The sequence below is a fragment of the Micromys minutus genome, assembly GCF_963924665.1.
Source record: "Micromys minutus genome assembly, chromosome: 3".
NCBI lineage: Eukaryota > Metazoa > Chordata > Mammalia > Rodentia > Muridae > Micromys > Micromys minutus.
Window position 1 is genome coordinate 4900252 of NC_137972.1, and position 18245 is coordinate 4918496.

An 18245-nucleotide genomic window follows, 5' to 3' on the forward strand; every position below is an offset into this window, starting at 1 on the left:
TACCTGCTCGCCTCCACGCCTGGTTTCTGGAGTTTGAAGCTACAGAAACTTTGCCTGGGTTGCCAGGGCACTGAGAACACTTTGTGGAAAGCGGGAGCTAGCACTGAGCCGGACAGAGTGAGTGACGGCCTGTTTACAGGTCTCCTTGAAGGAGCCCCTGCTATATTTCAATCTGTCAAAGTTGCTTTTCTTCCCTTAGAACAATGCCTGATTGTTGTGGGTGAGTGAGTGTGTGTGTGTGTGTGTGTGTGTGCGTGCGTGCGTGCATGCGCGCGTGTGTGCCCAAGCACACCCATGCTTGTGTTTCCGTGTGCGCTTGGAGAGAGTCAGGGGGTGAGGAATAACAATGCTTTGTGTAAAAATGCTGTGACTAATGCGTAATCACTTTGTTTAATTAGTTAATACAGTTTGATTGGGGCTCCCGTTATTACAAAGTTATTTTTTAATCAGCCCCAAATGTATTTTGCACAATGATACTGGTGGTGGTGTGCGTGCGTTCATGCAGGAGTGTTTGTGTGTGTGTGTGTGTGTGTGTGTGTGTGTGTGTGTGTGTGTGTGGTGACTTTTATTATTTAGAGGGGGGAGCATGGGAGACTAGTTGACTTCTACCATTCAGTGATGTCCAGGAGAGAGAATTAAGAGGAAGGGACAGACGCCCGGAGGTCGTCTAATGCCTAGCAGTCGGAGTGTGCGGCTGTGCAGAGGGGGAGTAGCCAGACTGCTGCTGGAAGTGTACTACCCCTTTAAGAGAATGGTCAAGGAGTCCTAGGAGGGAGAGAGAGAGAGAGAGAGAGAGAGAGAGAGAGAGAGAGAGAGAGAGAGAGAGAGAGAGAGAGAGAGAGAAGAGGAGGGGAAGGGGGAGAGGGAGAAAGGGAGAGGGGGAGAGAGACTGAGAAGAGACAGAAAGAGAATCCATTGGTTTAGAAGGTTTGGACGACTTGACAGGTTCCGTTGGAGCCGATCATAGGTGGCCGCTGTGACAAAGGGAAATTGTGCTTTTCCAGCATGCTTACTGACCCTGATTTACCTCAGGAGTTTGAAAGGTAAGTGCTGTTTGTTTTTTTTCCCCCCTAATATGCTGAAGTGCAAACTCTTCCCTTTCGCAGTGGTCTATGAACCCGCTGGAAGATGCCTCCCCCAGACTGCGCGTTACAGCAGCTTAGAGCTCGGGTCTCTGCAGCCCTGGGAGTTGATTTCTGTTGTGGTTGCCCGGACCAAATTGAACTGATTTGCAAAGTCTCCTCCGAGCTTACTGCTAATGTTTTTAGGTTGCGTCGGATCACAGGCAGGAAATTAAATAAACATTAAGCATCTCTTCCCCCCCCACTCCCTTTGCTGCTCCCTTCCTCGGTCAGGGTCCCACTTTCTGCCTTCATTGATCCCCGCACACCTTTTGTGAATTGCCAGCATACTCAGGATCTCTGTCTCCTGTAATTTCTGGAGCGGCACAAGGGCTTCTGCGGTGGTTAAAGTGGAGGCTGTGAAATTCCTGTTTGATCCTTCTGTTAAACTTTGCAAACTGCTCCGAAAAGCAGGACCTTTTGTTGATATGGCAGAGCCTGGCTGTTTTTTTTTTCCCCTCCCCAAAGAAAATTTACCATCACAGTTAAATATTAGTAGATGGTCCTTGAGGTGTCTGACGAGGGAAAGAGGGGAGCAATCAAGGCGACCACCCCCCTTTTTAAGTTTCCTGACGACTTTTGTGCTCACTGTCTTACTGAATTTTGATAAACTACACTTTCTGCTGTGCTCTGATGGGCGGGAGCTAAGTGTATCTTGAATTAGTTGTTCCAGTTTAGAGGTATGTGAAGTTCCCTTCCATTTGATGTTGCTGCAAGTAACATGGGGGGGGGGTTAAAGAATCTTAGCCCTCCCCATGTCCCTGTAATTATACACGACGATGCTTAACTTTGAGTTCTTATCCTCGTATAAGTTCATTTTTTTAACTATAAATAGATTTTTGTTTGCCATTAAAAAGAACTCAAACTTCATATTCTGTATGGTGAATTAAAAAAATAAAAAGGAGCTAAAAAAAGCCAGGATGTAAGATATCCAGGCTCTCTTCATTCTTGTGAGAGCTATACCTTCTGTATAAACATTTGTTGTATCTGACTATGCAATGCAAGCTAGGTGCTAGACCAGCTGGTTAAAAATATGCTAAGTCAAGCTGTTCATCACTCAAATGCCTGAATTTGATATGAAAAGACGAAAAAAGAAAGGACAAAGATTAAAACATTTTAGAACCGAAGCCATAGGAGAGAGAAAGTATGCAGAAGAAAATAAGCCTTGAATGTGGTCACCTTTTAGAGGAGCCACTCTGACCAGGAGAGAAAGTGAAATGTGGAATGTGTGCGCTGTAACACGGCCCTTCCCTGTCTCTCTCACCTCAGAAGGTGGATCTGTCAGCACAGTTTGGAATTATTTTTTCCAAAGTATTGCATATTAACTCTCCGAACTAGTTGGTTTCCCTTTACAAACATGGTCTCGCTTCTGTGTGGATATGGGAGTTGTTCACATTGGAACATGTTATTGCCTAACGCAGTGATTTGTTAATTGATCAGAGCAAGTTTCCCAACCTGTGCAGATTAACACATCAATGGTATTTTCTTAATTCTAATGATATTATTATTATTTGCAAATAAAACTGTCTGACTTGTAGCCTGTTAGCAGATTGCTCTTATAAAGAAGCGGTTACATATTAGCAGACACATAGAGGCTTTTCCCATCCAGCCTGCCTGCTGGGGACTTTATTTGTATTTTATCAATTATCTCTTTTTAAGCCAAACTTTTCCTCTTAATTCCCCAGTGTTCAAATCTCCAAGCATTGTTTTGCTTCTCTTTCTGGTAAGGTTTTTCATGTTCTTTCTGCAGTATCTGGGGGCATACATTTCTTAGCTGGGTAATTAAATAAGCCACTGCTAATCAAGTGGTTTGTTCAGATGTGCATCCTGTGTGTAAAAGCAGCAGTTAAAATGATCTTGAAGAATGTCACACAATATAATATTTTAAATAATTTACCGCAAGGTTGAAATTGACAATACTTACCAAAATCCCAGCAAGTGATGACAGTTTGTGACCACTCTGCCTCTCCCCATTGCCTATTGTCACCTTCACAAATATGTCGTGCTGATAGATGCAGTATCGGCCACTAAAACTCTCCAAAGAGGGACCATATAACGGTGCTAACATACATAAATAACCAGGACGAGGTTTGCTTTTCGTTCCTTCTCAGTTATTTGAAACTTTTGTTGAATCAGTAGGTCATTTCTGTTGACTTAAATTATATTCTATTTGCTCACCTGATATCAAAGAGGTTTTCATTCAAACTCATTTAGACTTTGAAAAGAATTCCTAATGTCTTTATGAATGGGAAATTAGGTGTGGTGGGCAGAATACTCAGAGCTCAGGCACCATTAAATTCTTAAGTGATTCATACTGCTAATGTCACTGATAGAGTATTGTACATCTTCTCGTATTTATTTATTTATTATTATGTTTTTTTTTTTTTACAATATGCTGACTATTGGAAACTTCAAGAAATATTCAAAACTTCCAGGCCAGCTTGAGGCTTAGCGTTGGGTGGATGAGTGTTACTGTTTCCAGCTATAGAAAGGGTTAGACTCAACAGTCCAGTCTGATAGTGAACAGTTGTTAAATAGCTAAGAAGTAGGTAACAGTTTTATTGTCTGTGAGGATGTTCAAGAGGTAAATGGGAGTCGATATCAGAACTAGAAAGCTTGAACTTCCCACTTCTGCTACGCCACAGTTCCTGCAGGGCTGACTGGCTTCTGAAGGATGCTTCTCAGGTGGCGGATAAACAGGCAGTGCATATCCCAGAGGATGATTAATAAAACCAACCTCCATGTCTCAAAATTCACAAGGGCCTGGAATGGCAGCATGGGCCAAATATTGGGAAGAACATTGCTACCTCTCCTGAGAGGTCTTGGAGGGGTCACAGTTCTTCCATGTTACCGAGGGTTAAAGAATGAAATATTGTGACTTCAGGGTTTTTTTTTTTCTTTTATTCGAGAATGTCACCCGTGTCCTAATATTTAAATATGTAAAATATTTGCTTTATATTGTGGTGTGATTCTCCTGCTGCTGAAGGAGAAACAACCATATCTGCTACTCTATCACTGACACAGCTGTCAGCTTCTTTAATTTGTGTTCGTCTCCTTTCTAATATGACTGAACTACTACTGGTAACAGTCTTCCGTTACTGAATGGTGAAATCTCATTTAAGGGAATAAAATAAAAGACTATATACATATATAAGTATATATGTACACACACACACACACACACACACACACACACACATATATATACACACACACACACACATATATATTTTTTTGAGAAAGTCTGGTCATATCCAGGAAGGAAAAGAAAAGTTAGGGCTGAAGCAATCGTTCTAAGCTCAGAGCCTCATGCAGTTACATGCTCTTCTCAAAATGGGTTCCGACAGCAGCTTGTTTCCAAATTGTGAAGAGATGCTGGAGGGTCTAGAATGATGCAAAGGAGAGAAAAAAAAGTCAACTCAACTGGGTACCTTCCATTCCTGTCAGATCGTCATCTTTATCCCCTTAAAAAACTCTCAACTGTTATTCGAAGCAGGGAACACCCTTTGGGGCTTGTGAAAACCACCCTGTAGAGCTGTCACGAGAACCCACTTCTGGGTATGAAGATAACCCTCCCTCACAATGTTGATATTTTATAGTTAGCTGATCCTCCCAATAATTTTTTTTTTTACCTTGGCATTTATTCAGTGTAGTTAGAGGCTTAAAAAAGAATCCACTACGCTCCTAAGTAAGTAGTGCATTCACAGTACCAGGTAATGTCTAGATGGGAATTTTAGAAAAGTTCCCTCTTTTCTGTCACTTTATGACAACTGTAAGCCCTTAAGTCTAATTATCTGTTTTCAGCTCGTTCCAATACCTACTTCCGTCATTTTCCTTAGCTTTTACTTACTACCACTTCCTGGAGGAAAGCGCGCTCAATCAATCACTACAGATTGTAATCGGCATCTCCATAATTTGCGAGCTACCTGAGCTGGCACCTTGCTCTGGAATGCAGCTCCAGTGAAGTAGCGCTTAAAACACATGTCTGTCCCACACCCTGTTCTGTCTGAAGACTTGGCAGGAGTCTGCCTGATTATCAGAAACAATGCAGGGTTAAATGCCAGGGGGTACGGCGGTCAGGTCAGGGTACAGCAGGTGGGAGAGATGGAAAAGTGTGTTGCTGTTGATTACAGGTTTATCCATTTTCCTGCGCCTCAAATACCAGAAGCTGTAGGGAGGTATGCTGTCTGTTCTTGGAAAGCTTGTAACCGAGATTTGCACGAGCATCATAGATTAGAGGCAGATGCGAAAACCTGTCTGGTTTTGAGCATCTCACCCTTCTTAGAGTTGGAGGCTATGTCACGTGTGTTTTGTTTGGTGCACACGCTCAGAGCATCATCCCCGAGGGATGTCTCGCTTTCATCGTCTTCTCTTCCCATTGCCATCCTCCGCCACCTAAGGTGTATATTGGACCACACAGGTGCGTGTTACAGATTGCCTTAGAAGGCATAGCTGGTGGGTGCTGTTTACTTCATTTGTTTATTTGTCTGTATCTTAGCGAGGTTAACCAATACCATGAGCCATAAAGGGACATGAGTCTAGCTCTCAGTCCTTGTCCTGTGCTGACTCAGTGTGCCCCAGCTCTGAGACAGGGGATGACAGTGATCTCAAAAAATGTTCAGTGATTTACCAATGCATAAGCTGTGTGCCTCTTAATGAAAACATGTTGGTGGTTAAGAAATTTATGGAGATCTTTCAAAACCTCCCTTAGTTTTGTTCTCACTGGCTTTGCCCCTCATGGTGGCATCCTCAGCCATGTAGCATGTCAAATCCAAAGGCCATGTGGATGCAATAGATCAAGAGGTATTGCTAGTGCAGGAAGAGAGAGAAGAAAGAAAACCACTAGAGAGTTAATGCTCAGTCCCTATCTAGGTTTGCCTCTGGAGAACACCTTCTATTCCTTCACGGAAATGGTCCTTTCCCCCTTCTGACTCTGGATTCTGCCCTGTAGTCTGAAAGCTGCTTGGCTTTTTCTCTATTCCCATCCCATCTCCTCTTCTCTTGACTTACTAGCTTAGAGTTTCCAGCTCCTCAGGAGCTCCTGTGGCTGGCGTATGGTGCTGCTTGTCCAATAGGGGGGTGTGCGTTTCTCCACATCAGTGTCCTTTTCTCTTGGAGGCTGACAGTGAAACCTCGCAACACTGCCAGCCTTTGCCAGCCTGAGGAGTCGCAGCCTCCAACTTGCTCCCAGCTCTTGTGCCTGCTTTGTGGCATTGTATTCTGCGCACTGGGCTGCCGGGAAGGACCAGACCGAGGCAAGATTTAGAAGGATTCTGGTGAGAACTGTTTCAGAGGGATATGGCATTTTAAAAGAATTGTAGTAAACAAACAGAATTGCAGCGTCAACAAAGATAATTAGCATAAACAATGTCGTTTTAGGACAGGTGGTTTAAAAAAACAAACAAAACAAACAAAAAAAAAATAAACCCAAATATGAACCCAATTTGAATTCTGCCAATTTGGAACCATCGAACCTTAATCTGCACCTCAGGAGCACTACCCAGGTTTGTTGATAAACTTGTTAAAATGTATCTTTTCTGCTTCTTTTGTATCATTTTCCGGTCATTGTGCCCTTTTGTTAACGAGCTTGAAAGTAATTAATCTATTACAAGGTACTTTAAGGACCTTTATATTCATAAAACATGACAGAAGCAGACGAAAAACAAAAGCCTCTGGGTGTTTATAGACAGTTCAGGGGCAGTCGTGGAGTCTGCAATGAGTTCCGGCTGGGGCTTGCCTCCTTGTGTCCTCAATCTCCAAACCCCTCTCTTGCTCTCTTTGATCTAAGTATCGTTTGGATAATTCAGCTCTGCTGTGATATTGATACATTTGTCATTGTCTCGTTATTCTGAGTTGCTGCTACTCTTTTTCTCTGGCTCTGGCTCGTCAGTGGGTGCATGCATGTGTTTCTCCAGGCAGCTCCTCCTCGCTGCTTTCCTCTGTAACTTGGGGAAGGGGGCAAGGCAGGGACTCCAGAGATGGAGTACTATGGGCTGCCCGGCACTGCAAAGCCGCATTGTCTTACCCTACTATGCTGTCACTATGAATTTAAATCTGCAGTTGTTCAGGCTTATTGCTAAATGACGTTTTTCGTAATGCTCTGCATGGAAATGTTTTGACTTAAATGAAATGTGGAGTGTGGGTGAACGAAAAGCTGTTTATTTTTCCTGCGTTAAGGATGAAAAGTTCTTTATCGGAGTTAAGAGATTTCCCCCCTTCTCTCATGTTCTCTTGGAGAAGGAAGACCTGGGGTTCCAAATGTGCTTCTCTGGTAGTCTGGTGGTCCTTCTCCTTGCAGAAGCTGAACCAGGAGCATTTGTGAATGAGTTTTAGTTTCCTGGAGTTATAAAAAATGTGTGTAAACTAGTAAATCTTGTCTCATTCATGTGTTGTGGAGATTTCTCGTACTTTATGGACAAAAATAATTTGGCTACTAACGAATTAGGGCTACCTGCCAGTCTCACCGAGGACCGTAGGTAAGAGGAGCTAGAGAGAAAGGCTGCTGGCAGCCACCCGGGAAAAGTTTCACGTGTGGTTGTGTTTCTATTTCTGCCTTCACATCTCTGAAAGAATGTGTGTTTTAGACAAGCAAATGTTCAAACACGGCAGACCTGCTCCTGCCGCTGCAGTCACTGGGCTCTCCCTCTCCCTCTCACTGCAGAGGTACCTGGATGCCACAGGCCTCATGGCGCCTGCTCATCTCGGTCTCCCTTCACTGAGACCTCCAAGTCAGAGACACTCGGAATAGATACGAGGAACACGTGAACTTGAGGACAGAGAGTGCTCTCTAAAAGCCTCTTGCACAGGAAGGTGTGACGTCGGCAGGGTGGGTGAGACAGGTCAGCTAGAGCCAAGAGCGGTTGGGAGAGTTTGAGGTCCCGAGGCCTTCTCATCTGGGATTTCAGGAACATGGTGAAGAAAAAACATGAAAGGGTTAACCTGCTTTGTCTGTCTTTTATTTTATTTTATTTTTTTAATTTTTATTTCTGAAACCAGAGGGAAAGGAGACAGACAAACAAACTGTGTTTCATTGGTACATTTTTGACTGAAATTTATGTCAAAATTGGTAGTCAGTGTGGACTTAGGAGGGAGTGACCAAAAAGGGATGGTAAGGTCTCTGAGACCTACTCTGTGACTTTTGATATAGTCTGTTGAACTCTCCGTTTAATAATAATAATAATAATTATCATCATCATTATCTGTATATATGATGAAAGGGATCCCAGTAGGATAAAAAGAAACGGTGCTGGAAATGACATGTTGTATCAGAGCAGGGAGTGAGAAGGTGCTACCCTGTGGCACTGAGTTTTCCTCCCCCCTTGACCAAGTTCTAGCGCATGCTGGCCCGAATTGTGGAGCTGAAACAACTGTTTGTTTGCTTCAATTCTTCCTCTTGTGTGTTTACTCTGGGCCAGAGTCTGTTGGGCAAAAGTCCACAAAGTCCATGACTGTCCCTTATTTTTGTCTCACTCCTGTCCCGGTGTCCATCTCTTGTTATTTTGTTTCCCCTTTTGGAATATTTGCTATTGTGTTTCATAATATGTTTGACAAGAGATTGCAAGAAGATGTCCACTAAAGTTGAGGTTAGCAACTCAGCCTGCCTTTCAGTACTGGTCTCTAGTCTCTGTACGCAGCTCTGAGCTGCTCTCATTACCTAGTGGAGGGAGGAATGGACCTGTGGTCAGACGCCCTGTCAACCCAGGGATTCAACCTCGATCCTGTACTAAGCATAACTGAGCCGACAGCAGCTGACTGTCATTCCAACATGAAGAGTTCTTGAACAGGCTAAGTACCGGTTGCCAGAACACCTGGGAATGGGCGAGCAGAGATGAAATGAGTTTTAAGAGTGAAACTCTCATTTCCCTCATTCCCTAATCAGAGCTAAGTTTGTGAATTGTTTCTACATCCTGGAGGATTAGGGTTGGGTACTGTTTTCAAAACCTTAGAATTACTGGGAAGATAAAATGGATCTGATTTGGCCCATAAACAGTTTAAGAACATTTAGCGTTTCGAAGGAGTCCTTCTACGGAAACAAACAGATCCAAAAGACACAGAGGGCAGTTTGGAGAACTGTATGAGGGAACACAGTGTTTACACCTTTATGAGTAGATTGGAAATATTTAGAAGTGACTAGGAGTGAAAGGGTTATTTGGGGGAAATACTGCAATTATTCCCGTATACCCAGATTTGGAATTAAGAGAAGCCATTAAACATACCAGGCAGTTGACAGCTTGAACAAGACTCACTCAATTCTGATGCAGCAGTTTGGGGAAGATTACCCTGAGAGGAAGAAATCCTTTCTAGAGTACAAACAAGATCGATTCTTGTCTCTCCCACGATGGAGTATCTCAGGGAGGAAGACCCCAGATGTATAATTTACCCTAGCTCTAAAAACCCAAAGGTGGTGCTGCAGGACAGAGGGGGTGGACGTTTAAAGCTGAGGAGGTGGGGAGGTGTGCTTCTGTACCATTTGGGGACACTTGAGATTTACTGTCCAGATAATAAGAAAGCTGAAGTTAGAGGCAACGTTAAGGTATGCTCTGCCCCCTAACCCCCGTCCAAAAGACCAGGAGCTTTTCCTCTAGTTTGGCAAAGGTTTCCATTTATCTCCCTCCTTGCTGATGTTTGGAATGCAGTGTAGGAGACAGACTTAGTCGTTCCATGTGACATCTTGAATTTTCCATTTCTCTCACACTAAGGCCTCCTGAACCTTTTAACGTGAGCTAGAGCAATAGGCTAAGGTTTCTCAAAAATCCCTCCACTTCAAAATGTTGTCACCTCAAAATATATTTGGAAGGTTCCCAGCTCCTGATACCAGTGGTCAAAATGTATTCTCTTGGTGGAGATGGAGCATGTGTCCTAGCCTTACTTACGTGGAGTCACAGCAACTGGCTTGTCAATTACACGCCATTGTACAGACTCAAGTCACCAAGATGTATCTCATCCAAGTGCCATGTGTGGTTCTGACTTGGAGTGGAGTGACAGATATTTTTACGAATTACATCAGATAGGCAAAAACATCCCATCCATCTTTTATATGCATCAAACTCTCAAGTGCTGTAGGTCACTCATTCCTGACAATTATAAATATCATAAAGATAAGCTGTGTTTGTGCGGCGAGCAGAAAAGAAGCTTGCTGAGGGATATGGGGAAGACACAGGCAGGGGATGGCGGCCTGGATGCTGACTGTGTGTTCATAAGATAAAAGAATCAACAGTAAGATTAGATGTTCACACAGAGATATAGGCAGTATAGGTCTTTGTCCGAATAAATAAAACACTGATCTGTGAGGGAGCAAAATTAAGGAAGATGACAGACAAGCAACGAGAGGGGAATGAGAGAGCCGTTAGCAGTGATGTAGCACAGGCTAGCCAACTGCACAGGCTAGCCAACAATGTGTGCATCACCTCGTGGTCATGGGTTTCAAGAAAAAAATGGTAAAACCTCTCTGACAAGGAGGGTTTTTAACAAACGAAGCAGGAGATATTACAGGGTTGTTCCATCTAAGAGGGCGAGCTTTCCATATTGTTAATAATTTACATTTGGCAGATTGCACACTGGTTGATTTAAAAAGGCCATTTGAAGAGAAAAGATGTGTAGTCCTACCATTAGAGACTTAGTCTTCAGATCTACCTAGGGGCCTTTTGTGTTATTTCTACCTTGAGAATGTGTTGTTGCTCATGAAGATGTGGAATGACTTAAGTTCAACATAGAGTTATCTGTTTCAGAGGACAGAGGAGTCGTCTGACGACACGTTATTTCTTTGCTTAACGGTCACAGTACTTTTTATAAGAAAATAGGAGCTTTATTATCCTGTTCTCTTTGTGAAGATGTAAAAGTTATTAGAAAGCCAACTTGCAAAGAAACCTATGAAACCCAAACTTACACTTAGTGTTACGACCGAAGAAAAATGTGCAGACCTTCTCCTCTTAAAGCAGGCAGACAGTCTGTATGGGGTGCTGTTGCTCTGCCTGCTGCTGCATCTGATGGCCCAGCGTGGAGTTATACACAAGCTTGGCACATGTTCCTGCTTCTAAATCAGGAGCTAAAACGTTGTGATGCATGAATCCTTCCATCCCTTGAGTTTCAGCATCTATGAAATGGGCTGAAAAATCACTAGAGAAGTACCTATCCTACCTTCTAAAGAACCTTACCTATACTCACAAAGCTCCAGGAAACATTTGGGTATTTCTAAATGCTGTCCATTGAATTCATCTTTTTAAGACTCGGTTTACTATCTCGAAAATGAGAACTAATCTGGCTGTTAATAAAATTATTTTTTTATATAAAGACATATTTCAGGGTGTCTTAAATTACTTTCACATAAATGGAAACCTATAAGGAAGTGGTTGGCCAATACCTCACTTTTCCTGTCCATATAATTACCATTCTTGAAATATTTCTCATTTGCAATTCTTAGTAAGTCAACCCCATTACTCTGACGTCAGTTTTATCTGTTCATCCCAATGACCAAAGATCCCAAACACACCTTACCTCACTTCATGTTCAGGAAATCTGATATCCTGATAGTTGTTTTGGTAACTTTTGGCATATCAAGTATATTTTCAAATTTCGCATCGAACTAATCTTTAGGCTAGGTAAATTAAATTGTGTGTGCACAAGAACAAATGACTTTAAAGAAAAAAAAATATGAACAGTAACAAAAAAGGTGATTTTCTGTGAATGAAGGAAAATCTCACACACCCTTCCTTCTTAAATTAGTGTTTGCACAAGTACTTTAACATTGAGAGAATATTAGGTGACTTATAGAAACCGTTACTCCGTATGCTTTGGATGCTCACAGTGAACCAGGAGGGAGACCCCCCTCATTTTTGAATGCGGAATGAAAGAAGGAGAAACATACAGATTTCTCTTTATGGGCAGCTTAATAACAAGTGAAAAAAAAATCACCCAAGCAACAGGGCCCATATTTTTTATATAAAATTGTTTTTCACTGATATAATCTGTTGAAAGCCAGAAGCCATCCAAAGTGCTGATACCAATTTAAGAAGATCATCTTTTGCCTTAATTATACATCTGGGAAATGCTAGCTGAGCATTTTGTGGAGAACATTGAATACCTTCCTTACCAGTTGTCTGAAATACTGCTAATGATCGACGCGATGCCAGTGTTTTGATGGCTGGAGCCTAGGATGCGCATGCACACAAAGAGCACAGTTGGAAAAAAGCACACATTTTATACAAAACAGATTTCAGCCATCTGCTTGGCGCTTAAGTATGTGACTATCGGCAGTATATGAAAGAGGCCACTGTCCACGTTGTGAATGGTATCGCGTTTATTGGAACCTTAGAGAAACCCTAGGATTTCTGAAAGCGTGTAGAACCGACGATTCTCTTCAGCTAAATAATAAAAACAAGAGCCTCAGCCAACATTTTGTTCTCTCCGCAATCTCTTCTACTTCAGTTTTCTTCCCCTAGCAAAATGTGTTTTTGCTGAGGAAGCATGCCCCGGTGCTACAATCAGGGTATTAAAGACACCAGACAGCCCTCTGCATGTGACCCCAGGGAGGGGGGCCCCAGATGGCTATGACATACAAGACTGTTTGCTTTAGGAATAGGTGAGATCCCCAAATCTGTCACACAAGTTTTGTGCTAAGCATCAAATCAGTCTGTAGGTCAAGGGCCCAGACCACACTTCTGCGTTTTCCTGTCCCCTCTGAACTTAGAGCACCCGATCAGAGGGATACTGGGTCACCATGGCAGAGAAAAAATCATGAGGATAGGCAAAAAGGGATCGTGTGATCCATTTTCTTTACCCCAAAGCAAGAACAGGGTCCCCACAGTGCAGAGGCATTGTCGGTTCACATTAATCACATGGCTTACGTGTGTAGAATTACAGAGGTGACATGCCACTCCTGAGCAGCTTGCAGACAAGAACGGTTCTTGCAGATTCCTCTTACCTGTTGTAATTCCTTTAACTGATGTCTTCACTTCTCAATATTAGGAAAATAAAGCTGCTAGAATAGTGTTCTCTCACTGGGGCATCTGGTTTACTTATAGGGATTGAACGGTACTCATTGACAATTTCTCTAGCCCTCAATGAAGACGTTATGCAGATATAAAGAAATATCCCCAGAACCCCAACTAATCAATGCTTTCAATATGGCATCCAGTACCCAGCATCCCTGCTGAGTGCTTGAAACACAGATCGTGGAAGCGAGATGCACATTAGGTATGCAGCACACTTGATGGATTCAAGACATTTAGAAGAATCTGAAGGGTTTTAATTTTCCCCCTTTTATTCTTGATTCTGTATTGCCATACCATGTGGACCTACAGACTTAAGAGATACTACTGAAATTATTTTCATATATTTTTGCAGTGTTGGTGTGACTACCAGAAAGTCTAAGATTCCATTCAGGGCTCATATTCTTGGCTTATTTTATATTTCTGTTGGATAATGTTGTGTGTCTTCTGTGGGTGGAGGAAAGGTGAAGACATTTCGGTCAGCGCCTCGGGTCTAGAAGTTCCCAGTTCAGCAGGGTAGCAAGGAGCCAGACAGGTCTCGGGATTTGTTTTCTTCTTCCTCAGTTTACAAGAAGGTGACATTTTACACATATGTATAATATGCCTTTTACCTGATAACCACTATCAGCTCTAGCCCTGGATGGGGTCATGATGGCAGGGAAGACGTTTGAGGACTAGATTGGCTGTTTCAGAGAACAGTGAAAGGAGTGACTGTATTAATTTTCTATGAAGCACTGCTCTCCTCTTCCTCTTATGGTTTAAGGGAGTTTGTAGTTGGAAGGAAAACCTTCAGCTTTTGTCTCCCAGCTGATGCTGCACATAACTTTCTGAAATGACCCACAAGATGCCATCCAAGCTCCTTCTCCGTGCATATGGAGACACACTTATAAATATAGATGCAAAGATAGCACAAGCATTCGGCGTGTACGTGTTATGTGCCAGACTCCAAGTCGCTTTGAATGCCTTCTTTATTCTGCGTTCGCGACGTTCTCGGCTTTCATCCTCTCCTAACCTCACGCAGGCGGGGGGGGGGGGGAAGCAGGCAGACTTAGTTCCTAATATCCTCTTAAGTGTTTACATCTGACATTGGCTCGTTCAACACGCCAGAACCTCCCCTTTTATTAATTCTACTGTCTTTATTGCTAGATCTTATTTAACTTACTCTGTAGCTTTGGGGGCCCAACCAAGGACCTCACAGATGCAAGATAAGATGTTTTCTTGAACTATAACCCTAGTGTTAAAGACTTCATTCACACTGTCACCCTATTATTCATGTAGGACATAATGTGCTCCTATAACTTTAGAATTTAATATGTGTCTTGGAGGAAACTTATCTTTAGGTATTTTATGGATATTGGGATATTAATTAATTAATTAACTAATTAAGTGTTGCTTTAGTTTTGTTTTTGAGGCAGGCCCTTTCTCTGCAGTCCTGGCTGGCCCGAAACTCACCGTGTACTTCAGGTTCTTCTCAAATCTGCAATGATCCTCCTGCCTCTGTTTTCCCACTGTGGAGATGGCAAGCGTTTGCGACCACACTCGAACTGTAAAGTTCTAGAAACCCGTCTTTTAAAAATCAATTCATGTCTAGTGTAAGCTGGGCTGTCCAGTAGATCCCTGGCTCTCTCCTGTGGATGCTTGTTCAACATCTTCTCTACTTTTAATGGGAACCCCTCACTGGGACTGTGAAATTATAAAATGTCTCTTAATGAACACCTTACATGATGTTACGAATATCTAAACCTAATTTATGAATTGGCTGATGACAAGGTATTTATTAAATGTTAGGTTAATCCTTTGGAAAAAGTTGTAACCTTGTAATCCACTGACTTGGAGGCAGAGTAATGGCGGTTCTGGGTAGGAACTTAAGTTGAGTCTCACAATAAAATGCAATCAGGGATACAGTGGAGGCTTCATGGAAACAGGAAAGAGTTTGAGGGTGGAATTTGTCTTCATGGTTTTCAACGAGTGTGTTTTTTCAGTTTTAACACTAGATCCATATACACTGTGTAGGCTTGAATAACCCATGCTTTGCTTCTTTGTTTTATCTTTTGATCTTTAATCATGGTTCCAAAGATTTGGAGAGGCTGTAAGAAGCCCCTGGAAAGCAACCCCATTCATCCATTCATCGAGGAGGTGACCGTTCCCAGTTGAATATACTCCACATGCTATTAGTTCTTTATCTGAAAAGTTGGTGCCATAATAGTCTTCGTTTATAGGTTACTCTCACTGCTCAGAGAAGTAAGGCCTAGAATTGTGACTCACACCAGTAATCCCAGAATTTGGGAGTCAGAAGAAGGTGTGTCTCTGTAAGTTAAAGGCCAGTATTGTCTACAGAGTAAGATTTTGGCCAGCCAGGATGACATAGTAAGACCCTGTCAGTAAGTTAGAAAAAAAGAAAAGAAATTATATGTACTTTAACTTGAGAGGAAATGTTCAAGATGGTGTTTCCTTAACTGATGCCATAGCTCAGAAAGGGTTTCTAGAATATTTTCTGTGCAAGTAATTTTGAGTACATTTTAATAAAAAATATGAAATACTTAGTTGATTTCTCTGCTTTTGGCTCTAACTAGAATCTGACCTGCTTCCTAACAGAGCAGCAGTTTACCCTGACCACACACATTTTAGGCTTGATTTTCATCTTCTAAAGTGACATATTTTACACACATACACACACGTTTGAGACATAAATCTATATAACAAACTTATTGTACACATTTATTATATATATAGATATGTTTAAGCACATGTTATATGCAATCTGTATAAAACAATACATTGAGATATATGTGTACTCAGTTTACATAGGCACATAATGTATAGAGCATATGTATCTGTGTGCACTGTCAATGTATACATGCAATATATGTATGATATATAAAATTTAGTTCTTCGACGTATGTCATATGCATGAATGCATAAATTATAATACGTACAGTATCAATACATAATCTATATATGCATAATATAAAAATGTGACATATTTCATATATATGTGTGACTGCATTTGCATGGTATAAATTTAATGATTTTTTTTATATAAAACTAAGACCTTGGCTAAGAATACCTCTGAGTTCTCTGAAGTCATGATGAGTTATTTTCTAGTGAGAAACAGCTTGGGGTTTTATCAGGTCTTTACAGTTGCTCTTGAGAAGCTGTGGTGTCTGAAGGGTGATTTATTTCATGGATATTTAATATGTGTTTAATAGACTAGGTGTAGCAAAATCAACAGCCCTTGTTCATCTTGTCATTTTTAGTCGAGGCCAGACAAGAGAAAGGGTGCTGGGTGACACTGAACTTAGTCGGAGCAACCACGTCTATAAGTAGCTGAACTAATGTTTGCCAGGTATGTAGATTTCTTGGTGAAAGGACACAGGCAGAGAGCTAAGAAAAGGCTAACTAGTCCTGTAAACCATCTCCTTTAAATAGCAGTTCTTACATTCAGCCTGTTCCTAAGAGACGGGGAACAATTAGTTCTTGACTAAGTTGTATTCTTGCCTAGCTTCGGGGGCCCTCCCACCTCTGTCCTTAAAGTGACTTCAGGTTTCAGATTGTGCACAGTCAAACCAAGACATGCCTCCATGCAAAGAAGGCCCGAGAGCCAGAGAAAGGACTGCAGAGGGCACATGTGTGTTAAATCTGTGTGTGGTGGTGAATGGGTAGGGTTTTGTGATTCTGAGAAATACCGTGCCCTCAGTGTACCCTCAAACATGTCTGACTTAGAGCAGTGACTTGAGTGAACAGAGAGAGGGTCTTTGGCGTTCTGCAGTGACTTCACTGAAGTGGTGCTTAGTGTCTGCACAGCAGCATCCGAGTCTCAGCGGACTCCCCCGGAAGGCTAGTGAGCATTTGCTGGGTGAGCAGTATGTCTGCTGCAGGAAAGGACCGGTCCTTTCGAAGGAGAGGAGTGAGGAGACCCACAGCTGCTGCCAGAAGGGATTATAGAGTCTTTGCTTACGTTTCTCAGAATGACAATTTCCTTTTTAAAATAACATGGCTTTTACAAATCGGAAAAAGCTTGCCCCCCAAAACTGATTTTTTTTTTTTGGTTTTGTTTTTTATTATGGCACAGTTGTTTTCAGGGTGTTGTTTATAAGAATAGTTCCTCGTGGACAATATTGGTTTATTAGACTCTTCGGCCCACAATACTATTTTGTTTCAGTTTTAAGAATCAAAATATAATCAGTCTTAAATAAACTCTGAGTTAGTCAAATCTGAAAACAATAATTTGCTCTCTCTTTGTATATATCGATTGGCGTGTGCAGCTGTGCACGTGGGAGAGCTATACACACACACGTGATCATACATGTGGTGATCAGAGGCCATTGTTACACCCTCCTTAATCCAGCTCCTCCTTATTTTTTGAGGCTTGGTCTCTCAATGAGCTTGTATCTCGTGGGTCCCAAGCTGGCCCTTTGTAGGAACCGTCATGTCTCCAGCTCTCCACAGAGGCATGGTGCCACTGTGCTGGGATTTTACAAAGATGCTAGGGAATAGACCCAGATCCCATTCTCATTCGGTATGCATTCCGCAAGGCCCTGTCCCCCAGGGCCTCTCATTATTTTCCTAATTAACTACAAACCTAGGTGCACAGGTATCAAGAGTGACTTAAGAGCCAACAAATTCCTCTGGTGACCTTTATCCCTATCTTTTAGGTGTTTTCTTTAAGTCACTAAAAAGTTTAATAAGCATGATATTCTTCATATTCAAGTAACTCTGTAACAGAGTGAATACCCACACAGTCCTGATGCAGCCCAAGGCCACCTTTTCTAATGGTGCCCGCGATGCTTTAGATATTTTCTGTACTTAACGATTGATTCCACCTTAGGCCTTTTTTTTCTTCATATCTGCAAAGTGAAAGTGGCCTCTCTAGGTTAGGTGTTGCCGTGGCACTCAGAGAACAGGGCGGGGGTATGGCACACTTTACCTGTCACTCACGATCACAGACTACAATTCCAGGATTAGAGTGTCACAGTGATGGAGCTTTGGCCAGCATAGAGACTGTCCGTACTAGGCAGCCCTCAAGGGCGTGGTGTCATTCCTGCATGTCAGAAGCAGTCACAGCTTACCCAGAAAGTCACACGACCATAGACACCCAATGCTTTTGCAGCCATTTAAAAAATTTATTCTTAAGTTT

General features: G+C 42.2%; 1 protein-coding gene across 5 annotated transcripts in view; it reads left to right on the forward strand.

Annotated features, from left to right (window-relative positions):
• Window positions 1-990: 990 nt before the first annotated feature.
• SOX5 (SRY-box transcription factor 5) overlaps window positions 991-18245 on the forward strand; it is a gene marked incomplete at both ends in the record, with an annotated part of 351905 nt that continues 334650 nt past the window's right edge. For 4 of the 5 annotated variants that reach the window (XM_080914283.1, XM_080914281.1, XM_080914282.1 and 1 more), the window contains one exon: window positions 1006-1043. In XM_080914283.1, coding sequence (XP_080770409.1) covers window positions 1006-1043 — 38 coding nt within the window. Of the gene's footprint in view, window positions 1044-18245 lie in introns of all 5 variants that reach the window. The other variant, XM_080914286.1, reaches the window with a different exon arrangement.